General features: G+C 37.1%; 1 protein-coding gene across 6 annotated transcripts in view; it reads right to left on the bottom strand.

The window, feature by feature from the left end:
• Positions 1–11,898: 11,898 nt before the first annotated feature.
• wapla (WAPL cohesin release factor a) overlaps positions 11,899–26,289 on the bottom strand; it is a 29,413-nt gene continuing 15,022 nt past the window's right edge. For 4 of the 6 annotated variants that reach the window (XM_077239634.1, XM_077239633.1, XM_077239635.1 and 1 more), the window contains exons 10-20: positions 25,939–26,166; positions 25,046–25,157; positions 23,898–23,995; positions 23,465–23,541; positions 23,209–23,369; positions 22,966–23,081; positions 22,049–22,279; positions 21,731–21,938; positions 20,799–20,887; positions 16,361–16,456; positions 11,899–13,236 (exon numbers count right to left, since the gene is read on the bottom strand). In XM_077239634.1, the coding sequence (XP_077095749.1) occupies positions 13,171–13,236; positions 16,361–16,456; positions 20,799–20,887; positions 21,731–21,938; positions 22,049–22,279; positions 22,966–23,081; positions 23,209–23,369; positions 23,465–23,541; positions 23,898–23,995; positions 25,046–25,157; positions 25,939–26,166 (1,482 nt within the window). In that variant the 3' untranslated portion in view covers positions 11,899–13,170. Of the gene's footprint in view, positions 13,237–16,360; positions 16,457–20,798; positions 20,888–21,730; positions 21,939–22,048; positions 22,280–22,965; positions 23,082–23,208; positions 23,370–23,464; positions 23,542–23,897; positions 23,996–25,045; positions 25,158–25,917; positions 26,167–26,289 lie in introns of all 6 variants that reach the window. The other 2 variants (XM_077239631.1, XM_077239632.1) reach the window with 1 other exon arrangement.

Below are 26,289 nucleotides of genomic sequence, written 5' to 3'. Positions count from 1 at the left end.
CGATGTCGCCGGTGCCAGCGGAAGTACCGCCCCACTCGACCGTGCGAAGGAGGATAGTTCAAATTGTATTGTTCGCTTTGTAAACAGTACTTCTGCCAACGCTGGCGACATCGACAGTGACCTTTCAACGTGATGACGTAGTTTCCAGCGCGTTGCAGATCAGCTCAATCCGAACAATTGTAGTCAAAAAGTATATATATATAGTATATTTTTTTTGAAAATGACCCATCATTTCACTCGATAAGACCCTCCTCCTCAGCTGCAATTGTGCACAGTCTGTTGAAACACTTCAAAGACCTTTGAAACTGCATTGATTTAGACTTCAAAATGTTGGTTGTTATTGAAGTCCATTATTCGAAGAAAAATCCAGAAATGTTTTCCTCAAAAAACTTAATTTCTCTTCCACTGAGGAAGGAAAGACATGGATATATTGGATGGCATTGGGGTGAGTAAATTATTAGAAAATTTTCATTTTGAGGTGAACTAATCCTTTAAATGCTGTAACTGGCAAAATCCATGTCCAGCTAGCCCCTTAATATTACCATAGACAGTAACGAATATTATTTATAAATCATTGTCTGTGCCCCAGTAAAATACTTGGGTGAATACTTGATTCTGATTGGCTGCAGGGTGTCCATTAAAAAGTTATAGAGGACACCTAGTAAAGGAGTTCTGGTGAAACTGACTGTTTATCGTTCAAAATTAATAAATAAATGCGCTGGCTACAACAGCTCTGAGTAACCATAGCTACAGGCAGTCAAAGTATCCGTTTACAATTTATTGTATCAAAACAAACATCTAGTTAGCCGTTATACATAGCCTACTAATACAACAATGAGCGACTTCGTCATTTCTTTTAACCTTTTTGGAGAATTTGACAACTTTGATGACTGGGATGCTGCTGAAGAAAGAAAAATTGTAAATAAAACGGAGAAACGACACAAGTAGATAACACCGCAGAGCCGACTATAAGTATCTTCCAATAACCAGGGAATCCAAGTTATTGTTTGTAAAAACTTTAGATTTCGATTGTAAAACTGATTAAAATATAAACTATGTGTTTATATAAACTACTATATAAACTACTTTATAACTGTTTTAAAAATGTGTTATTTGGCAAGTGACCATTGTATAAGCGGGTTAATGCCCTTCGAGGTGTCCAGCGAGGGGTGAACCGTCCGACACGCAGCGGACAATGGACACCTCGTCGGGCATTACATACGACCCTTACATATTTTAGGGTAAACATACATCGCTCGACAAGTAATGATTTAGCTAACATTATCATTTATTTACGGCTGAAATGTTGCATGTATGTGTAACAAGTAGCCTATTTATATAGGCCTACTTGAAATAACAAACAAATACTGTCAAAAATATATAGCATGTTGTATGGTTGTGCTAGTGATGTTGTATAATGAGGATGTTGTCATGTTGCAGGAACAACATGACAATCTTACAGGAACTTTACCAGTGGGCAAATTTGTGTAGGCCTACGGATTCTTTGGGCTGGTGCGAAGGCTCTGGGCCCTGCACCGAACAAACGCTCCTGAAAGTATCCATACAGTGACAAAATCACAACTTATAAATAGTGGTCGGCCGAAATATCGGCCGATATATCGGCCGATATTTGGCTTTTTTTTAATATCGGCATCGGCCGATCAGTTTTTATGATTGGCCGATGTGTTGGTAGCGGGACTTTTATTTTGACGTGGTTACCGACTTTCATTTTGACGGGCGGCGCTGAGAACACCAGCACCTGAGAAGAGAACACAGCGCTCACTCACATTCTCCGTCTTCATTAGTTTACGATCTCTGTCAGTCAGTTCTAATATTTTGTTAGACAGAACCGGTGGCTACAGAACTGGTCAAAGAAAGTAAATGGTATGCGAAAAAGTAATACGTTTGCTTTTATATTATTTATAACCGAAAAGGCAAACAATCAGCCTAAAATACTTTCTCATTTACCGTCAACATTCAGCAAATGCACATCTACATAATTTAAACAAATCTCTGAATATCTAATAAACATTTAATTTCACAAACCTTTCAGATTTAATCGAATCCAGCTGTGATATCTTGTGAAGTGTGCGTTTGTAGCCTGCATAAACTTGTTCCTGCGAGTGACAGTCGGTCCGTGCGCAGTGAGTGAATGCGAACAGATCAGCTTCACAGGAAACGCGATCGAAACACTTTAAATCCTTCTTTTTAAAATATGCTGTGCTATATCTAGTGGCCCACTGTATCATATTCATGTCGTTTTCACTGTGTGCTGTATGTAAAACTAGCGTTACCTTGTCAAAAGTCAAAGTAAAAAGAAAATCTTTATTTGAAAAAATATGATTATCAGTGATTACTGATTAATTACCAGATTACTGAGTGCCCTGTTACAGTGTTTACTTCCTTTTTATTCACATATTCATATATTTTTAAACAATTACTTTATTTGTGAAACATTCTGTAATAGGATTGCAGATTCAAGAAGTTGCCATCTAGTATAGGGCCTAAGCATGTTTATTTTAAAGATGTTTAAATATGTATTAAATTTATCAAATTTATTAAATATTGATTTATATAAATATACAAATATATAAATTGTGTGTGAGTGTATGTATATATATATATATATATATATATATATATATATATATATATAAAATATGTGTGCGTATATATATATATATATATATATATATATATATATATATATATATATATATATAATATTTAAATGTCGGCTTTATATCGGCCATCGGCCACCCTGCTCTCTAAGATATCGGCATCGGCCATCAAAAAACCCATGTCGGTCGAGCACTACTTATAAACACAAAATAAAACAAATATTTCATTATATTATAGCAGATGCTTTACCAATGAACTGTTGCTAGAGGACTCTTTGTTAATTGCAGCTAATGAATGACCTGGGCCTATAGAAACCAGCTATTTTTTCAAAACGGATAATGGATACCCATTTGAGCTGAATTTTCCTGTAGGGTAATATACTGAAACATAACATCTACTTTTGAGCACTGTTAGTCTCATATTTTAACATCATTTACCCGTGTCCAAAGAAAGACAGAAAAAAAGGATGGTCAAAAGAACTGATTAAATCAGGCTGAAAGAAAGATGGCTATGATAAGGCTGGACTGAGTGAGTCTGTTTCTGTTTCTTCATTAAAGTTTCATCGCCAGGCTGCTCTGATTTATTCCCTCCTGCAGGACAAACAGCAGACAGCTCCATCTCTCTCACATGCAGACACACACAAACAAGCAAGCTTCACCTGTTAAGCAGCTGCATTCATGTTTCATTCTCTTCTGCCGTCCTTGGGGAGACTCTGTATAATCTTCATTAGACACACACAGAAAGGCCGGACAATGATTATGACTCTGTGCTCCTGTTGCAGATACAATATCTGCTTTTTTCATCTGAATGCAAACTCTAATTATTACACAACAAATATCAAACCTGCCCACAGCTCAGAGTTCATTAAGTTCTTAAGCCGAGGACACACTTTACGACTGTAAGGCCGATTATGAATGTAATTTGATACTTAAAACTGATCATGCCCAAACGCGCCGACTCAGAGACAGTTGCGTTAAGTCAGTGTTTAAAATCTGCTCGTCGTTGAAAAGTTCAGTTCAGTCTTAGAATGTTTCAGCTAGTCGTTAAGTGACTAATGTCACTTGACTAACACACCTGACATTAGAGGTCGCAACTTGCTGCTTGGTTTAATTTCATTCCCCATTATTTAACAGGCTCCAGTGTAAAACCTCTAAGCTTAAATATACACAGTAGGGTCCAAAATTCTGAGAGAATTATAAAAAAAAAAAATTTCAAATGTAAGGCTTTTCATTACAAATTAGTGCTGCCAAATCGATTAATCATGATTAATCACATCTAACATAAAAGTTTGTGTTTATATAATATATGTGTATGTACTGTGTGTAATATGTCATTTGTTGTTGTTCAACTTAGGGTTGTATTTACCTAATTTTAAGACCCGCTAACGAACAAACCTACCGGCAAAGGTACCTGAAAACTATGTGCAAAGTCAAGTCAAGTCACCTTCATTAATAAGGTGCTTTTAACAATATAGATTGTTTCAAAGCAGCTTTACAGTGATAAAGGGAAATTAAAGTAACATTTGTTTTGGTTTTACAGCAGCTCTAGAATAAAGTTATTGTTTAGCTAAAGTTAGTTTTGATTAATTCACTTCCGTTGCAACGATCATTAGTTATTAACTTAAGGCCAGCTTACACGACACCGATCTAACAGAAAACCCTTAATGCGATTTGGCCGTTCATTTGCACAAAACAGTGCCTGGTGGCTCGAGAACGCAAACCATGAAATAGGTTCCAAGGTACAACTCTTGAAAAATTTATAATACAGAATTTTGTATTGCTTCCGCGTAGCCACGTGAACTAGAATTATCCCAACAATGTTTTGTCTGTACAGAGGTAAAGGGAAGGAGGCCTTCACATTGGAGAGACTAGTTGACACTTCAGGACTGCATTGTCGTCATGTCTAGACGCAGGTCCTTCATCAGATCCGGATACGGCCTGGATCCGGCGGACTGCGGTAAACCTTAGGTTGAACAAAGTGACTAATATTAGCGTAGAAGCCATCCTTCTTATGATGTAACAAGTACATCAGGATTTATGGAATGTGTTCCCAGTTCCGGCTGACCTAATCTATCCAGCCTAGCATTGAATTATAGAAGTCTATAATGCGTTATGTGTATGCTAGGTCAAAGAGATCTGTTTTTAGTCTAGATTTGAACTGACTTGAACTGTCTGCTTCCCTTGACAATGTTAAGAAGACTGTTTCCAAAGTGACTAGCACAAAACTGTGCTAAATAGGAAAAGTATCTTACGCCAGCAGTCGATTTTGATATTCTAGGTATTATCAACCGGCCGGAATTTTGAGATCGCAATAGACGTGAAGGACTATAATGCGTTAAGAGCTCGCTGAAGTACTGGGGAGCTAAACCATTTTGTGCTTTCTAAGAAATCAGCAATATTTAAAAATTCATACGATGTTTAATAAGGAGCCAACGCAGTGTTGACAGAACTGGGCTAATATGGTCATACTTCCTGGTTCTGGTAAGAAGCTGCTGCATTTTGGACCAGCTGTAGTTTGTTTATTAAGTGTGCAGGGCAACCACCCATAATAGCATTACAATAATCTAGCCTTGATGTCATAAACGCATGAACTAACTGGTCCGCATTTGTCATTGAGAGCATATGGTGTAATTTAGATATATTTTTAAGATGGAAAAATGCGGTTTTACAGATAGATATGTGACTTTCAAATGAAAGATTGGTATCAAAGAGTACACCCAGGTTCCTAACCGACGACGAAGACTTGACAGAGCAGCCATCAAGTGTTAGACAGTATTCTAGGTTAGTATGTGAGGAAGTTTTTTGTCCAATAATTAGCATCTCTGTTTTTTCAGAATTAAGTAGTAGGAAATTACTAGTCATTCAGTTTTTTATATCAGCTATGCATTCCGTTAATATTGTAAATTGGTAGGTTTCGTCAGGGCGTGAAGAAATATAGAGCTGAGCATCATCCGCATAAAAGTGAAAACTAATGCCATGCTTCCTAATGATATCTCCTAAGGGTAGCATGTACAGAGTAAACAGCAACGGTCCTATACTGAGCCTTGTGGTACACCATTCTGAACTTTTGATCGATAGGACATCTCTTCATTTACTGCTACAAACTGATAATGGTCAGATAAGTGTGATTTAAACCATGCTAATGCAATTCCACTAATGCCAACATAATTTTCAAGTCTATTTAAAAGAATGTTGTGGTCAATGATATCAAATGCAGCACTAAGATCGAGTAACACTAATAGAGAGATACAACCACGATCCGATGATAAGAGCAAATCATTTGTGACTCTGATGAGAGCTGTCTCAGTACTATGGTACGGTCTAAATCCTGACTGAAAATCCTCGCAGATACCATTTCTTTCTAAAAAGGAACACAGTTGTGAGGATACTGCCTTTTCTAGTATCTTTGACAGAAAAGGTATATTCAAAATCGGCCTGTAATTGACTCATTCTGCAGGATCAAGTTGCATTTTTTAACAAGCGGTTTAATCATAGCCAGCTTAAAAATTTTTGGTACATATCCTAATGACAAAGATGAATTAATGATATTAAGAAGAGGATCTATGACCTCTGGAAGCATCTCTTTCAATAGCTTAGTCGGTATAGGGTCTAACATTCATGTTGTAGATTTAGATGATTTAACGAGTTTAGACAATTCTTCCTCTCCTATAGCAATGAATGAATGAAATTTTTCCACAGGGAGACTACAATGCACTGCCTGATGCGATACTCTGTAGATGGTTGAATAGTTATAATCTTCTCCCTGATAATCATCAATCTTGTAAGTAAAGAAGTTCATAAAGTCACTACTGCTGTGCTGCTTGGAAACGTCTGGGGTTGAAGATTTATTTTTCGTTAATTTAGCCACTGTTTCAAATAAATACCTAGGGTTTTGTTTATTTTCTTCTAATAGGGTTGAAAAATAAGCAGATCAAGCAGCTTTTAAGGCCTCTCTGTATGCAATCGTGCTCTCTTTCCATGAAATCCGAAAAAACTCTAGTTTTGTTTTCTTCCAACTAAGGACAAAAGCTGTTTTAAACGCAAAGGGTGGTCACACCAAATAGTGATTTGATTTAGTTAATAGAAGTTGATTGATAAATAAAATCTTTTATGGCCTTATTTTGAAAAGCATCCTCACTTTACAGCATAAAGTACTGTACTGTATCTTTGCAAGAAGTTTTCTTTTAAGCGTCTTGGAGACGTTGCCACAGTTCTGGATTTAGTCTGTCTCAGTTTTTAATGTTTCTTTATGTAATCCCAGATGGACTCGATAATGGTGAGATCAGATCTCCGTGTGGAGCACCGGCTGTTCTTGTGCATACAAAAATCTAGCTGGATTACAATTAATGGCAAAAGGAATGTTTGGAAATGTAAACTGATTTCCTACTGACACTCTACTGCAAACTGCTTAAAACCATTTTTTGGGTGGAAATAATAACGTGCCTAAGACTTTTGTGCAGTAGTGTTTATATATACTATATATATATATATATAGCCATATACACACATATATTATATAAACACAAACTTATGTCAGATAAGATTAATCGATTTGACACCACTATTAATTATATTATCAGTATAACCATTTGACTAAAAATACAATTAAAAAAATGTGCCAAACCAGATGATCATGTGTGACCATATGTGCAAAAAGCTGACCTTCCTTTAGCTTACATAAATTCTGTAGAAATGTTAATGTTTTTTAATATATATATATAATAAATTCTGAGTATATTTGGGTTTAAAAACAAGAATCAAGAGTTAATGTCTCAAAATCTTTAATTAATGAAACAGCTTCCCTAGTGTTCCAGGAATGAACTGCAAGGCACAACAAACTCACTAAATGGGAGACAAAATGTTTGACAGAAGGCCTGTAGTCTACTGTGATTGACAACTGTTTAACAGCATGTCTCATATTGATCTGTCTGTATCCACTTAAATGACACGATTACCTCGGATGTATCTACATTTCTAATTAGGACCACATACTCTTTATCAGATCTGCTTTGAAAACATGTGTGATTGATTCCCTTTTCTAAATGGAGATAAACACCTGTTTTACCAACTAAATCCTAAGAAGAAATCATTCACAAATATTTGAAGTTCTTTAATGAAAACCTTTAATTTATACAAATCACTTTCTGTGGAGTGATGCTTTAAGATAGGCTGATATTAATTTATTGACTGATTTTCAAGTTTTAGAAAATAAATCTCAAATAAAAACTAAAGTAGTATTTAATTTGTTTATGCAGGATATTATAAGGGCCACTTTTTTAGTCGTTGTCAAATCCCTGAGAAAGATACGAGAAAACATTGTAGGCCTATTATTTATTTTAATTGAAAATTATTCATGTTATAATGTTTGTTACAGGGTTTCTCAGACTATACAATGACCATTATTCAGAAACTGTCTGAGAGGTGAAACAACGATACAGCTCACATTAATATCTCACAGGAATGCTTGATTTTGATTGGTCAATCACGGCATTCAACGGAATGATAATGTTCTCAGCGCTACTTTAATGTCTGTATTTTATCACACCTTGGAGTCCCTTAACGATTACTTTAACTTAGCGATTATGTTAAGTAGCTTAATGATTGCGAAAACAACCTCAGAGAACTTCAGTATTAAAGTCGGCATGAAAAAGAAGTTGCGATAGTCTTTTCTTCCCTATTGTGACGAGTGAAGTGGTTTCTGGAACAAGATAATAGGAAGGGTGGGTTTTTCCAGATTTTGTCCATCAATTGACTCGATCATTTGATGGTTGTGGTTTGCTTTTGCTGTGATCTCATCAACGTGCGTTTACGCCATGTCGTAATTACCGTAACGATTCTGAACTGTAAAAAGCCTTCACGTACTTGATGAACTTGTAATTACAACGCGCATACTCATACTTTTCTGAGAGCTACGACTTGCACAACCTGACCACTGCAGATTTTAAGTGAGTTTGAATTTGATGTGGCACTGTGCAGATCGATCGGTGAATGACATCAACCGCGAGAGCGATTCGAAAGCATACGGAGCTTTATTTTACGGTAATTACGACATGGTGAACGCGGCACGAGTGACAGGTTGTCACGCCCTCTTGCCAGTAAACACGTCATCAGAGAAGAGAAAAGATGTCGCTGCAAGAAGGAGGGGAAGTTATTTTAATTAAAGATTACGAGGCCACATGAATTTAAAAATAAAAAAGATGTTCACGGTTAAATAATTTATAATGAATACTGCAATATTCCATAAAAAAATAAGAAGTGTCAGTTTAAATTTCATGGTGACTTTAATATTACTGCAGTGTTGTTACTAGGCTAGTTTTTGTGTTATGTTGTATTTGTACTGTTTTTCTTTTTGGAATATGAAATGCTATGCAGGTATAATTTTATCATATATTGTATAATTATGTCAACATATTTATTTATCTTGCAAGTAGTTTCAAATTGATAGGCTGATGATCACCCTGTCTGGGTTTATTTTGCGATAATGACCGGCTGACTGTAGGCTATATGGTCCATATGGAATTAAAAAGCAACTTACTGTTGAATGTCAAGAAGGCCTACTAAAACAGGCAGTGATTGAATTGTATAAAAAACTGACATTCCAGCCTTATCTGCCCCAGTTTTACCTGACATCACACTACATAAAACGATTTCACACACAAGAATATATTTCACAAGAATATGCGCCTAACAGAGCTCTAGAAATCCATACACGTCACTGCTATGACACGAAAACACAGCGCAGCCGCTACTCCCCGCAGACCTGTTTAAACTCACAGAGAGAACAAACAGCGCCTGGGAGAACTTCTACTGTTGAACCCTGGAGTAGGTTATCCTCCAGTAAGAAGCAGGGCAGAACAAGCCTCTGGCCCCGCAGCACAATATCTGATCCAACAGTCCTGCTGCTGTAACCTCAACCTCTCTGTTCTGCACAGCGATGTAAAAGGTATTCCTGAGTCTTATCAGGGTAACGCTTTACTTTTTGATGCTCCCCCAACAGACATTCTACTGACTATAAGCAACTACATGTCAACTTACATTTATTCATTTTGCAGACACTTTTATCTAAAGCGAACTTATTCTAACCTACCAATACTCGACTAACACTCTACTTAGTCAACAGAATGTGTTAAAGGGACCATCAAAATAAAGTGAAACCCCTTGTCAGGATTAGATGCTTTCAGAAAATGAACATCAGTGTCCTCACCGACAGCCATGAACTCCACAGCACTGTTAGGTAGAGACAGCTCCTGTTTTTTTTAACATCGACAAATGTTTCAAATTGGATTGTGGAGTCAAGATTCTTAAGCAAACTACTTTTATAGTGTTTGTTAATCAAAAACTCATCTGAAGATGTGGAATAGCATTAATCGTCAGCGTCATTGTATTCAGCAGAAAAGCACGAGGGACTTTAAAAAGTTCTTCATAGTGAGCATATCAGCCATCAGCAGTCAAACAAAGAGCCTGTAGGAAGAAAAAAAAAACATTTCGGAAGGACATGAACCTGAGCAGTAGTGCCCTCTTCTGGAAACAAGCTGTGGCAACTGTCGAAAACAGAACTTAAACTGAGAATGTCACAAGGTGAAACAGATTGTTTGGCAATCTTGCATCGTGACAGAATCAGCAGAAATCGGTTTCTCGCAGATGTGCTTTAGGACAAAAAATATTCAAACATTTTTAAAGGGTGTCAATACAATTCTGACCTTCAAGTTGAGCTGTCAGAATATATATATATACACACACTGACTCATGTAGCGCTCACAAGGCTGCACATATTATACAAAGGCCTTGAGCACATTAAAGACAACATTTATTCAGAGATCACGAGATATGACTTTCTGTCGAAAATGATTTTGCTTTTTAAATGTGAATGTCTTTTTTTGTTGTTGTTGTGGTAAATCACTGTGGTTGTGCATGAAGTCCCAGCATGACACTTGACAATCATTTTCTTTAAATCTACATTAGATTTAAAACCTTTATCTACATTTTAAACAAATTGCTATGAACATAAAAGTGATTTTATAACAAGGCTAAAAAAATATCAGAAATACATTAAAAAATATTTACATAACAGCCCTGGAGGCTGTAGGTGATATTTAGATTATGGAGAACATTTAATCTGACAAAAATCTTTGTTACGCAGGATGTCATCAATATTTTTGGTCTGATTTGCAAGCACAAATTTGTCTATATATCTATAGCAGTGAATTTTGTTAGTACACTAAGATGCTGTAAGTAATGACTAAGTCAAAAACCTTATATTTAGATTCCAGGGAGTCTCTAAACATCTCTAAACAAGGTTGGAATCACTCAGAAGACGTTAAAAAACAGCCAACAAGGACTGAAAGTAGCAAGTATTTATTCAAGGTAAAATTATTTACATTGTAACCAAAGACAACATCCTGGAAAATGGTACAAATTGTTTGTCCTTTAATATATATATATATAATATTTATATATTTCTTGTAATTGTACTTTTACCTTTATCTAAAATAATGCAATAAAGGTGGTTGGGGTGAGAAGTATAAAATAAACAAAATTCAGGTTTGGTGATTTGGAAGTATTCTAGCAGTCTAACATTAAATATGTACAGAAATATATACACAATTAAAAGGGAAAAAAAGAAAACTTGAGATCTGTAAATGAACTTGTCGTGAAACTTGCTTAGGTTTTACAAAATAGAACAAGCTCTACTCCATATGGCTCTGCTTCAGTAAAGATCTGAAAGGAATAGAGGACACTTTTGCTTAATTCAGTCTGAAAAATGATGCACTGCTTTTTTTTGTGGTCTGTCCAAGACCTTTCAGCAGCTTCCAGCCATTCTGCAGACATACGGGATAAAGTAAAAAAAAAAGAAAAGGAGAAGCATTTACCTGAATAACATCAAAAAGTAAAGAAAAACAATTATAAAACAATAAATCTCAATTGTTCTATTATATTAAAATCAGAGTATAATTAAATTAACAGAGAATGAGTCATTCATTAACACGCTAAAACCCATTGAAAACACTTTTCAAGTGCTGCCTTAATTAAAATTGGACTCACACCGCCCAGACTATAAAACTAAAATGGATTAAAAACTAAAAAAAGAAAAAAAATCTTTTTTTTTTTTAAATCATGGGTAATGTCATGTGATGATTCTTCACATGGAGATAAATTAAAACAACAGAAGCCAGAGGATGATCAAAGAAACCAGAACCCTCTACAATCCTTCCCACATATCCAGGTAAAAATCATCAAAACTTCTTGCTTACTGTTATCACTGTAATTTTAAAAGAAATGAATCATAATAGCTTGGTTTAATACATGTGAAAGAAACAATGACACTGTCGTAAAAACATCATTCTTTAAGCAGGACAAGAAAATTCAACTTGTTTCCATGTTTGCGTTTATCTTTGGTTCATTAGGTATCTTAGACTTTCTTCAGACCGGCAAACATTTTTTTTCCTTTTTTTGCAGATGAGGTTGTTTTTTTGCAGTCAAAAACCTGATCTACACCACATCCATGTGGCACGCATCTGTTTGAACGGTCAGATCGGATCTGCACTTGAACATATTTGTCATTTGGGATACAACATGTACCGTTCAAAAGTTTGGGGTTTGTACGATTTTTTTTCTCCAAAGAAATTAATACTTTCATTTCTCAAGGATGCATTTGAATTGATGAAGAAGTGACAGTAAAGACATCTATAATTTTAAACAGATTTATATTTTAAATAAATGCTGTTCAATGCTGATCAAAGAATCCTGAAAAAAAAAGTAAAAGTTTCCAGACAGAAAATTAAGCAGCACAACTGTTTTCAACATTGATAATATAGATTTCTTGAGCAACAATTTTCTTCTTTAAATTATCACTGTTTTATCACTGTATTTTTGATCAAATAAATGCAGCCTTGGTTAGCATAAGAGACGTTTAAATGGTAGTGTTTGTAACACCAGTTTTGGGCGCAGTATATTCATCCATTATGTCCTGAGAAGAGGCAGAGTTTCCAGTTTCTACAATTATCAGTTACTGCATGAGAAAGTCTTTTGCAATTGTGCTAATGCTTACATCATTACTGATGTAAATACATTGGATACCGACTGCACTGTCTGAACAAACATCATGTGCAAACAGTCAGTCCTAAAACTGTGAAAAATGCCTCAGACCTCAGTGTTTGAAATATCAATAAGTTACTAGGTTTAGTGTAAATCTTTACAATACAAGCAAGGACAACTAGCTTAAAATCACTTGTTTCAAAACAGCTTAGTTTTTGTTTTACATGGGGATCAGTGCTTCAAAAACCAAATATAATGCAAACACACAGCTGAGTGAGAGTGTGAGAGAGAGCATGGGAGAGAAAGACAGCATTTGAAAAACACACAATGTAACAACGAGCAAAAAGAAAGAGGGGAAACAAAAGTCTCTGCAGGGAGACACTCAGGCAACGGGACCGTAGCGACGCTTAACCACCTTTACCACCGGAACTGCTGCCTCTTGTCCTGAAGGGCCTAAGGCACGTTGCCAGGTCCAGATTAATCCCACGGAGGATGGGGAACTGCGACACCTCTGCTAACAGTGCTCCAAATAATCAATCACCCGTGAGATAGATTTCTGTCCTGTGGTTCCAACAGAACACTGGTGTGATGGGAAAGAAAAGAGACAAGTAAAATACCGATTTTAAATTTCATTGGCCAGATATCAGAGCACAGCCACACATTTTGTATCAATGGCCACCAGGCATTACATTGCTATCCGGTTGTGATCTGGTCACATTAAAGGGTCATGAATTGAGAAATACAATTTTCCTTGAGCTTTTGACCTATAATATCCCGTAAGTTTCAGAACTGAAAACTTCCTTGTTAGTCCAAAAACAGCTTTTATTGAAACCAAGCCCAGAGAACGACTCGGTTTGGAATGTGCCCATTTATGACGTCATATATAGATGAAAGATGGCTCTGCAAAACAAGATCAACGCCTATTTCTACATGGTTATCGCTGAAGCCCCGCCCACCGATTCTTGCAGGACAGGTAGTAAGTAAATAACATACGTGGCGCTAACACTGTATCGAGCAATAAACGTGCCTTTGAAGCGTGCAAAGAGTGTGTTGTGCAGTGCCAGGTTGTGGAAAAAGAGTTGCTTCTTAATCTTTCTGATGCTGGATGAAACAAAAAAAAAAACTGAATTTTTGGACTGAAATTTAAAAAAAATTATGCTGTGCCTTCTATATTGTATCGCTATTTCTTTGTTACAGATCGTTTAGTATTTTATGTACTGATTATGTGTACGTGTCTAACCCAAATTACCAGTGATATGACATGATTCATGTACAGTCCGATGTTCTTTGTCTCAAAATAGTTTATAGCGGGTTATGTGTCAGTAAATCAAACCAGTGACTAAACGGTCAACTACACATTGTTTCTCTTAGGCCATGTTCAGACTGTCAGTCCAAATCCGATTTTTGTGCATGTCTGATTGAAATCTGATCCGATTTAGCTTGTGTGAATGGCTAAAAATCCGTTTCGAGCTACATTCATATATGGTTTGAAATCCTATTCAAATCGCATTTCTGGAAATCGGTTTCAGTCTGACCGCTCTGATCGGATTTCTCGCAGTTTATGTGGCTTTCTCACGCCACATAGAAGTCAGACGTTGCAATAGGAAACATGCTGAAAGTCACTGCAGAAACAATGTTGTGTTGTTGCAAAGTGCTAGAAGAGCAAAAAATGACAATATAGCGGATTTGAAATCGGCAGAGATGACAGCGCGGAATTGCGGAATAAAGCGCACGCATACCAGCCTACGCTTCTGCCACTGCCTCAGAAGACACAGTTGTCCGGCACGGCGGCTATTTCCATGTTGTAAATAAGACAACATCTCTATTGCAAACCACTCCATGTTGCGGTTGTTGTTGTTATTGGCGTATAAGTACAAACCATTGCCATAGAAACCAATGCAGATCTTAAGGAAAACAAAAGAGCACAAATCGAATCTGAACGTGGACAGTCAAACATTTTAGATCCGATTCCAATTGGATACACAAATAATCGGATTTGGACTGACAGTGTGAATGTTGCCTTAGTAGGATGAAAATAATCTGTTATTTAAACCGTGATTAAATTCTATATAGAAAGCGATCAAAGAACGCTCCCTATAAAATTGCTGGAGCTGTCAATCAAACAGCGCTAGTTTTGGACTCGCCAAAACTCCCGTTATAATCCACAAATCTCTTATTAACATTGTTTTTGCATTGTTAGTTATGATGAAAGCATTCGTTAGTGAGCAGAAATTGAGTTGCAAAGACAAGATCAATGCATTGATGTGCTCAACATGTCTGTGATCGACTACAATGCTCATCACTGCAACCTTTCATGCCACAATCTAAATATGATGCTATAGATCTAAATTTAATGCTATAATCAACACTTCTCACGAATAGTTAACCTTGAGAGCTCTAATAATTAAAACATGCTCAAAGTCGAGAGAGTTCCACATGTCATTCTCCACATGCAATGATGTTAGAAGTCTCACAGTAGTTACACCCCTTCAAACAGAGTGTTCAAATGAGGGGGCTAAAATCAGGGTAGGAAAAATGCCTTTTATTTCTAAATGACAACCATTTTTATTTAAAGGGCATATTGCAGATTCATAGGGCATATCTGGTCCCCCCCCCAAAAAAATTAATATAATCTTGTATGAAAATACCATATGAAAAGTTAATGCAGGATATAAAATTGTTGTGCAAGACATAAGGGCACACATCTAGTAGAAAACGTGACCGTTTCCTTGACCGTGTTGAAAAAACACTTTTTTTTTTTTTCAAAATCGTGTCATATTACGTCACAAGAGTCGTCTGCCGGGCTCTGCGTTTGCTCAGTGCAGAGTAGGCTGGTATTCAGTAGAAGCGGTCGTGATTCAGAGTGTTTTCAGTGGTTATTGTATTTCAATTTATGGTCATGGTAAATTATTGTGAATTACGGCCTGTCATCGACATCGACATCGAGTTCACAGGTTTCTGAACAAGAAAAAGTATGGTGCTATCTTCCGTGCCTGGGAGCGTCCAATAATACTATTGCCTGATACATGATAAGAATCTGTACAATATAGTGATCTGAGCATAATGTTATACATAGGCTATCGTCGGCTAACGTGGATATATCTATAAGCTAAGACTGGTCTCTCACCAAGACACCTGTCCTGTTCTCCTCAAACCACAACTCAGTTAGTCTCCTCTGACGTTGTTCTGTCTAATCCTGGCCTGTCCCGGCTCATAGCAAGCTCATAATTATATGGCTGAGGTCCATCATACGAGTAAACATTTAGGCTTTACAATTTCATCAGTGTCTGAACTTCAATCAGACGGTTTTCTGATGCGGAAGTAAAACTTTCTCACAAAAACGATTCCAGAAGCCTTAATAGCGTTTTAGAAGTATATATTTATATTTAAATCTAGTTCCTACCTTATTTTTCTATAGATTGACTCACTGGGTACTCTAACCTACAATAGGCCCTTTAAAAATCTTAAAATATTGTGGTTTATGATCCCTGAAACCCTTTTTTGATGCTTTTTTCATGATCCCCAACAAGCAAGTTAAGTGCACTACAGAATTTGCACTACAATTAATCATCTTTTACTTACAAACTGGGTTGTAAATTTTTGTCATGCTGTAATATTTAAAGGTCAGTAAAATATTGTAACACTTGCCATTTTTAAATGTGGAATGCAAGGTGCAAAATGTTTGACATCATTGTAGCACTTACCGTCAGGTTCATGAAATTAAGGAATTTCTTCAGCATTTCAGCCATGATAGAGAAATCTCCCTTAGGAAGATTTTCCCGTACGGTTTTCACATTCATCTAAGAAAGAGATAGAAAAGATACATTTTTAATTACATTTAAATACTTTTTCAACAAAAAAAGTAATGTTGGTTGTATTAAAGCTCCAGTAGGTAGGTTTTGTAAACAAATATTTGTTAAAACTCTCATTATGTCCTGAAAGTAGAATATGAGACAGATAATCTGTGAAAAAAATCAAGCTCCTCTGGCTCCTCCCTGTGGTCCTACTGCCATTTGCAGAAATACACCGCTCCCGGTCAGAAACAACCAATCAGAGCCAGGAGGAATGTCTTAGCAGTGTCAATCACGCTCGTGTACGCGCTGATCACCCCTCTCTTGCACAGCGCGAGCGCGTACCGTCGTTCGTGACTCTCCTGTTCAAACTCGTTCATCCAAATGAAAGAATCTTTTTTCGAGTCATTTCGTTCATTCAACGAACGAAATGACTCGAAAAAAGATTTGTTCATTTTGAACGAGTCTTTTTCGGAGTCATTTCGTTCATTCAACGAACGAATGACTCGAAAAAAGATTTGTTCATTTGGAAGAACGAGTTCGAACAGGATAACGAACGTGCATCACAGAACAGATAAACATAAAGTTACATGTATTGCAAAATACATAATGATTTGAGGACCAAGTTTGTAGTCAAAGTATGGGCAGGCCATAGTCAATGTAAAGCATATTGTTGATGTTTCGTCCCTATTAGTGAATGTTCCATAACTGTTTATAATCCGCCGTCATCGGTGGTCCTGCTTACTAGCCTGCGCGTTCACGGCAGGCTCCGCTGTGGGGGAGGAGCTGTGGAGGGAGGGCTGTAGCGTAGCAGAGAGCAAGAGGGTTGGACCTGTAAGTTGTGCTTGTTCAAATTTTCAGGCTAAGTCAACATTTTCTCAAAACTCCCAACTGCAGCTTTAATTCTCTATTTTTTAAAAATTCATCAATTATTATAAATTGCATTTTCATTCTTCATGTCATTATCATATGCTACCATTCAAAAGTTTGAGGTCGTTAAGTTTTTTTTTATGTTTTTGAAAGAAATCTCTTATGCTCATTAAGGCTGCATTTATTAATTTTTTTAATACAGTAAAGCATTAATATTGCTAAATATTCCTAAAATTTAAATAACTGCTTTTAATTTAATATAAATTTATTTTAAAATGTAATTTATTCCTGTGATGGTAAAGCTGAATTCTTAGCATCATTAACCAGTCTTCAGTGTCACATGATCCTTCAGAAATAATTTTGAATATGCTGATTTGGTGCTCAAGAAACATTTATTATTTTCAATGTTGAAAATAGTTGTGCTGTTTAATATTTTTTTCAGGATTTGATGAATAGAAACACTTATTTGATATATAACCCAAATCAGAAAAAGTTGGGACAGTTTGTAAAATGCAATAAAATCAAGAATCTGTGATTTGTACATTCTATTTAACCTTTTATTAGCTGACAAAAGTACAAAGAAACGTTTTCCAATGTTTTCACGGACCAACATAATTGTATTTTGTAAATATGAACAAATTTTGATTTTGATGGCTGCAACACACCCCAAAAAAGTTGGTACAGAGACCAAATAAAAGTGAAAAGATTATCCAAATTAGATTATCCAACTATTTTGAAACAGTAATAGTTGAGGGAATCGTGTTTGGGTGTAAAAGTGCTTCTCAGTCTTTTTATGAAAAGATGGGTCATGGCTCATCACTTTGTGGCAAATATCTTGAGAGAATGGTCAAACAATTTAAAAAAATCACATTTCTCAATGCAAGATTGCAAAGCATTTATGCCTTTCATCATCTTCCATACATAATATTGTCACAAGATTCAAGGAATCCAGAGAAATCTCAGTCTGTGTTGGGTAAGGCAGGAGACCTCTGTTGAATGTGCGTGACCTTTGAGCCCTCAGATGGCATTGCACAAGATACCATCATGCTACTCTGTTAAATACATCCACATGTCCTGAGGAGTAATTTGGAAAACCATTTTCACTAAACAGTCTGACGCTGCATCAAGAAATGCCTCTTGAATCTCTGTTACGCAAGGAGAAAGCTTTACAACAGTTCTATGTGGAGATGCCGGCGAGTTCTCTGGGCCTGAGCTCATCTCAGATGGTCTAGAAGACAGTGGAAATGTGTGCTGTGGTCAGATGAGTCCATGTTTCAGCTTGTTTTTGGGAGAAAATGGACATTGAGTTCTCAGTCCCAAAGAACGAAAGGGACCAACCGGACTTTCACCAGTGACAGGTGCAAAAGCAAACATCTGTGCTGGTATTGAGGTGCATCATTGCAAACGGTATGGGTAACTTGCATTATTGTGAGGGTACCATTGACATGGAGGCATATATTTGGATTGTACAGAGACATAAACTGCCATCAAGATGACATCTTTCCTGGGAAGCAAGACAATGCCAGGCCTCATTCTGCACATGCTAAAACTGAGTGGTTTCTAGACACTTTGCACCATAGAAGGGATGTGCCTGTCTGTTTAATGCAGTCCAGATCTGTCTCTTAAGGAAAATGTATGACCCATCATGAAAAGGAGAATCAGGCAATGATGACCACAGACTGTTGAGCGGCTGTCTTGTATCAGACAAGATTGGGCAAATATTCCACTAGCAAAACTCCAACAATTAGTATCCTCAACTCCCAAATGATTAAAAAGTGTAATTAAAAGGAAAGGTGATGTGACACAGTGGTAAACATGTCTCTGTCCCAACTTTTTGGGGGTGTGTTGCAGCCATCAAAATCAAAATTTGTTCATATTTACAAAATACAATTATGTTGGTCAGTGAAAACATTGGAAAACCTTTCTTTATACTTTTGTCAGTTAAAAAAAAAGGTTAAAAAGAATGAACAAATAAAAGATTCTTGATTTTATTGCATTTTAAAATTTCTGATTTGGGGTTGTTTTATATATATATATATATATATATATATATATATATATATATATATATACAACCCCAAATCAGAAATTTTAAAATGTAACATAAGAAATGTATTTACTTTGATCAATTAAACACATTCTTGCTGAATAAAGCTATTAATTTAAAGTAAAAAAAAAAACCTTGACCCCCAAATGGCAGTGTGTATTTTCCACACTTTGGTGATCTTCCACAAGACACCCTTGGAATTTGTATTTTACGACACTGATTTTGCAGACTTAATTTTGCTTTTTTGTCACTGATCAACAGAAAAATACAATAAATGTAAAACAAATAAATAACCTAAATTATCAGTGGTATGATCAACTGTGTAGTCAGTGTTTCAATTGATTAGTACAAATAAACATCTATCTGCAAGGTTCAACTTCTGGTGAGTCGTTATTGTGGCAGATCATAGACCGTGAAGATAAAAAGAACACTCCAAGTATCTCCACGAAAAGGTAATTGAAAAGCACAAGGCAGGGGATGAATACAAGATTTGGAAATCACTGAACATCCCTGGGAGTGCTGTTAGATCAGGTAAGAAATGGAGTATTGACACAGCTGTAAATCCACCCATGACGACCCTGAGGGAGCTACAAGCTTCAGTGGAAGAAATGCGAGAGGTTGTGCAGAACCGTTACCGAGGTGCTGCACCACTCACAGCTTTATTGGAAAGTGGTAAGGAGAAAGACACTGTTAAAAAATGTCGAATAGAGCTTCCCAGAAAGCATGTGGGAGACTCTGAAATCCAGCTGGAGACGGTTCTGTAGACTGATGAGATCAATGTCAAGTTTTTGGCCATCAGACTAAACATAATGTCATGTGTAAGCTACACACTGAGCATAATCAGAAACACACCGGTGGTGACATCATCATGCTGTAGACATGCTTCTCTGAATCAGACCCATGAAGGCTTAAGGCCTGGGTAGACTTCATTTTTTGCGTTCCGCTCCGTCTCACGCACAGTTAAGCATGCTAGCCTTTCAAAGTATACTCCTTTGGGCGTGAGCGCGGAAAGACGAGTTCAGCACTATCTAGTGGACTCTGTTTTCAAGCGTTCAAGTCACACATACATGCGCTGATGACAAACAATTACATCACATGGACAAACGTGGACGGCCAAAGTATACTTTGGGCTTTATAATGGTCAGATGAATGCAGCAAAAGAGGGAAATTCTGAAGGAAAACTCTGAAGGAGCAGTTTTACAAAGAGACCCATTCCACACAGCTGAAGTTACATCTACAAAATACTTCTATACAATATTGAATACTTATGAAAATTATTATTTTATATTAAACAACTGCAATAAAGTAACCAATTCGTAGAAATTTGGTTTATTTTAAATATTGTTTGTTGATCAAGGTCAAAAAAATAAAATTCTTTTTGGTTCAAAACTAACCAACTTTAAAACACCTAGAGTGACAGGAAGTGATGCTCACCGGACTCTCCTGACATAGACACCCAAGCAGAAGAGCTGAGTATGACGCCACAATGCTGTCCTCCATGTGTTTCCCAGCATGCTGCAGGGCTGAAAAAGAAAGAAAGGAAATTAGCATAAAAGCTTGCCCTTTAGTAAACAACCGGTTCTCAACTGGTTTTGTCATGGGACCCTCATTTTCACATGATCATTAAGCTGAAACCCAAATTTTTAGGAATTTGAACCAAGCAAACGTATTTATTAAAAATGGTAGCTCATTTTTGAGGCAAGAGACTTTTTATCTAAAAAAACTACCTTATCTAGTTTTACTTTTTATCTAAAAAAATAATGTTAGAATAATGACACTGACATATAGCCTGACAACATCTCATCTGACAACAGATACTGAATCAGGACAACACTTTACTTAACTGCGTCTGACAGAAGTAAACCGCTTTCAATAAAGTCTTGCATCAAAAAAACTTTTTTTTTACTACACACTCCATGACCCATCTTGCTACCCATTTTGACCCACACAGCAGAATACAAAAGAATAGGAAAAAAGTATTTTGTTTATGGAGCCTTCATGAATAATTTCATATAACAATTTAATGTCAGTTAAGGTGCAGTCACATTAGAGAAGTTTCAGTGAAATTCTGCCAATAAAAAGGTTCATTGTCCACTGTCAATGGTGTAGTGATTGTGAAGCACCACTTACACAGAAATCACTTTCAAACCAAGCAGCATTCTGTTGGTCAATACGGTGAATTCACACAATACACCTGAACCCTATGTGAAATCTGTGTTGGGAAATATTTTTCCCTTATGAGAAATTTCAGATAATCACAGATTTCTATCGAAATCACTGTAAATGTGACTGCACCAAGTTAAATCCAAACAAGTCATGAATAGGGTTTGTTATATATCGTCAATTCATCAGTGAATAATTGTTACCTTTATTGAGGTCGAGCTCCTCTTCCTCCTCCTCTTTCTTGTCATTTGTTTCATTTGTGTCATTGGTTTCCGAGGCGACCCACTGGATCTCTCCGGATGTTTCCTTCCACTCTCCGCTCTGGTCTGCCTGAGGTTTGGGCGCCTCACTTATGAGATCATCAGTCTGCGCCTCAGCTAGCACAGCTGCTTGCTCCCGTTCAAGGAAGAGCTGCACACATAGAAACACTTGTATTAAGTGGCTAATATTTATCAGATTTGAGGATAAACACTTGAAGCAGGCCATCTCGAAGGTCAATTGTGGAGAGTCCTGCTAGTCACCTGAACCAGAGCAGCCAGGGCGTTTGACGACTTTAGTGTCGTAGATCCCTTCTCGCCCTCTGTTTTATCATCCTCCGTCTTACTCTCCTCCTCTCCTTCTGTCTTCACGTCGTTCTCCGTCTTCACGTGTACCCCCGTCTCCATCTGGTAGCTCAAGTCCAGCTCCATCTCCACCAGACAGTGTCTGTTTCTGGCACTGTACTCCACCAGATTTATCAGCAGACCAAGACCCTGCGTACACCCATTCACATTCAACTTTCGGCACACGTCCTGACACCAGCACTTTAGTACTGAGCACACTATGCTAAATAACAATACCAGTCAGTAGTACAAACTCTGACAGTTGGCTTCAGTTCATGTAAATGATGATACATAAGAACAAAACAATTTTTTCAATGTTTCGACGTTTAACTTCATACATCTAAAAAACATTAAGCACTGTTGTATTCACTTGCATTTCTGTTCTGCTGTTTTTATTCATTGTCATTTGTTTTTCTTTTTATTACATTTTCAATGCATGTCATTTTATATTAAAACCTGTTTACTTTAATAGTTACCTTAGTACTTGAAGCGATGTTTACATAACTGATAACAACTTAATATTTGCAGTTTTAACGCATTAAAATAATTATCGCATCATCCATTTTCACGTGATGCAAGAGCAGCAAACTAAGGATGGCCCACATGTACCCAGCCATTAACAAATTAAACAAATACTTAATATTTATCAAAGACAGTATTTTAAATATTTGATATTTTACATATTTGTATCATTCAATCATAAAATATATTTATGATTACAAAAATGTCAGGTGTGATTCATTGTGATAAATTATAGGACGTTTGAAAAACATCTAATAGACCAACTACCTTAACTTATATGATTATTTTTTAGAAAAAGCAAAGCGCCATCTCACCAGGACACGGATGTCGAATCTCTGCTCCTGAGGCAAATAACGCGGGACCTTAAGAACGCAGTCCAGAGCCGTCAGTAGGAGGCCATCCTGCTCACCTGTTTTAGTGCTGCCCCACTCTGAGGGGTCACAGAGAGCGTTACATTACATTCTTTTTATTACATTAATACAATTACAGTTATTTTATATTGCTTCATTCTCCAGTATGTGTTGAGCAAGGCTTAAATTCTTTGTTGCACGTCTCACCGTTATCATGTGTGAGGTTGAGCAGAACTCCGATAACGGCTCTCATGCAATCCTCCACAGCCTTGCCCACGTTGCTATGACTACTGTGCGGGAGGGCGGAGCTTGATGAAGGGACCTCTCGGCTGTAACGCTGTATCATCTGCTCACAATGCTGAAGGCCCCTACACACGCACAAAGCACAACCTCAGAATGACAACCGTCCTGCCACACAAAGCAACACTGTGACTACACTTTCCATATCATCACACACACACACCTTGCTGAGGACACTATGAGCTGGGATTCCTTGTAGGCAATCAGATAAGCCTGGTTCTCGAGGTTGTGAAGTGTAACCTGGGTGTGAAAGAGAAATGTGTTTTAAATAAATTGCGCACCGAAATAAGCCTTTTCTTCAAGGGCTGTCAAAGGTAATGTTAACTTGCAGTAAAAAAAATTTAAAGCTGTTAATTAGTGAATTTCTGCATTTATTAAATTTCACATAATTTAATCATGTTTGGTGCGATTTCTAAAATCTGATCAGATCCACAGTGTATCTCACCAACACCAGAAGACTGTCGGCCTGCTGCATAATTACATATAAAATTGTCAATAAAGTCCATGCTATAATTTAATTACTGCAGGTTATCTAATTATTGCAAGTCTTTCTTTAAAGGAAATCAATTCAAATTATTAATCTGGTGTCAACTCACACTCTCCAGAACTCGTAAGCAGCGCTCCGCTCCCCAGAGTGACGCCACCAGACTCTCTTTATCTTCTTCTTTACTTAAGTTCTCCACACACTCTTTCACTAAAGGCAAAAAAACCAAAAAAAATTAAAGGGTCATGAAACCCTAAACCAAATTTTCTGAGATTTTAACAGAGGTATGTGTGTTGAACACCATTGAAGACAATGTTAGCATCTGTTAGATTTAATAGTAGGGTGAAAATGGTTAAATTTTAGTTTTTTCCCGCTGTTTTCGTCTTCCGGGTTTAAAATCTTCATCGTATCCACCCTTTGATGACTCATCGGTGTCTCATAATTATGAGTGAGACTGAGTTTTTAATATCCTGTGAGAAGACACTGTCTCTTAATTATTCATGACACCACGTGGACCTTTCCAATGACAGACATGTCAAACTGTGATAACGCGTAGTAGATGAGAGAACCAATCATGGGACGCAAGTGTTTGTTTTTGTGATGCAAAAGTTCAAGTGTGTTGAATATGTTTCCACGCGATGCTGCCAGGGCTAGACTCTGGCTCCAGGTGGGTGGTTGGCCATAAACCACAAACAAATCTAAATCATATGTGTGCAGCAAACATTTTTGCTTCAAGAACTGGAGAATGGTGGACTTCGGCCTCGTTAACGACCAATGCAAGTTACGTCTTGCGAGTAATGTGGTCCCAAGGACTTTTCTATCCCTTCAGAGGTATGTGTGTGTCTAAAATGTAACCCGGATCGTTTTTACATTATAATTACACATGTACATTAATATGTTTTAAATAGAATTACGTAGCAGGGCATTCAGTTACTTTTGAAGGGACAATAATAAAGTGTCAGTGTATTTCATTAGACTTTAACTTTGCCAGCTATAAAAAAAATTCTAGAATTTCCTCACGTTTTACCACTGATTTTTAGTGACAGTCGATATGCATGGGCCACTGGCGATGACAGTTCCCCCCTATCCCCTGCCGTGCCATACCACACCCACTCCCGTCCCTTCTTCTCACAGCCATCCATGCCCATTTAAGTTGCATTTTTCAAAAAGATTGTGAGCTAGACTTGAGCTGAAAGAGGGGGGTTTCATGACCCTTTAACAATTGTACAAATCAAATACAGATATACTCAAGTAGGGTACCTTTATCTACGATGTGGTCCAGTCCCCCAAGTAAGCGTAGCTCCTCCTTAAACCAGTCTCCAGCTCGCTTTGACGTCAGAGAGAGTAGCGTTTCCATTGCTAAGTGACCTGTCTGAGATGCAGAAAGAAACAGTTTGGAGAATTGCATTCAAGCAGATGTGCATACAAAGTAAAAACTCCAAAAAAGCTGGCTTTTGGCTTTTATTTAAAGAAAAACAGTCTTTTCAAAAAGTTTTGATTTTAAAACCAACGCAGCAATTATGACATAAATAGAAACTTTTTTCTGAAAGACCTGTAAGTTCTGGAATAAACCCCAAAAGACAAATACAATAAAAGCATTTATAATTTCGTCATTTTGATCTTTCTGTCTTTATTGTATTTTTTTCCATCAAATAAAAGCAGCCTTGGTGAGCATATGAGACTTGAACTGAAATATGCAATGTTTATAAAGAAAAACACTTTCTGAAATAAAAAGCCCAAGTAGCAAAGACAGCATTTGATTTCCTAAGCTTTCTTCGCTGTTCAGACTACAAACAACTAAAAACAAAAGAGATTTCTGCTGCCTGTCTGAACAAAGCCAAGGTGACGAAGTACATTTCTTCTCAAAAATTCATGGGTTTTCTGGTTCGGTTCTGACATGTAAATGTGAGAAACAGGAGTATGAAGGTAAAAGAGTAGCAAAACTCGAGAGCATGTAGATGCGAATTTGAGAACTTGTACAATAAACATTTGTCCTTGTACATCTCAACATTCAACTTACAGGTTTTCACATTGGAGCTGTGAGTAAATAATCGTACTTGTACGCTAAAATTTACATTATAAAAGTTCTCAAATTCACATCTACATGCTTTCGAGTTTTGCTACTCCTTTACCTTCATACAGGAGTCACTCACTGTGATGTTCTCCAGGTCCAGATGCTTGTTGTGGACTGTTTCACAGAGTTTGCGGATCTTCTCTTTAACACGGCTCATCTCTTTAGCTGTTAACTGGTCCGCTACAGAGTCATCCTGCTCTAGTTCCAGCAGCCTGATCATCAGCTCCAGACAGGAACGGTCTAGATCCATATTCAGCCGGTCTCGGCTCAGTATGTACATCAGAGACGCCGTGCAGAGAGCCAGATTCTACCAGATCCAGAAGAACGGGGGAGAGAGAGAGAGAAGGAAAACATTGCAAACATCTGACCGTAACTTATTCGCCAGCATGTAGATAGCCTCGAAAGCTAACAGAAATAAACGGAGCCATTC

This window comes from Siphateles boraxobius, unplaced genomic scaffold, assembly GCF_051911475.1.
Source record: "Siphateles boraxobius isolate OS27281-9 unplaced genomic scaffold, OSU_SipBor_1 22, whole genome shotgun sequence".
NCBI lineage: Eukaryota > Metazoa > Chordata > Actinopteri > Cypriniformes > Leuciscidae > Siphateles > Siphateles boraxobius.
The sequence above is the reverse complement of the archived record's forward strand: the minus strand, read 5'-3'. Positions and strand labels throughout refer to the sequence as shown.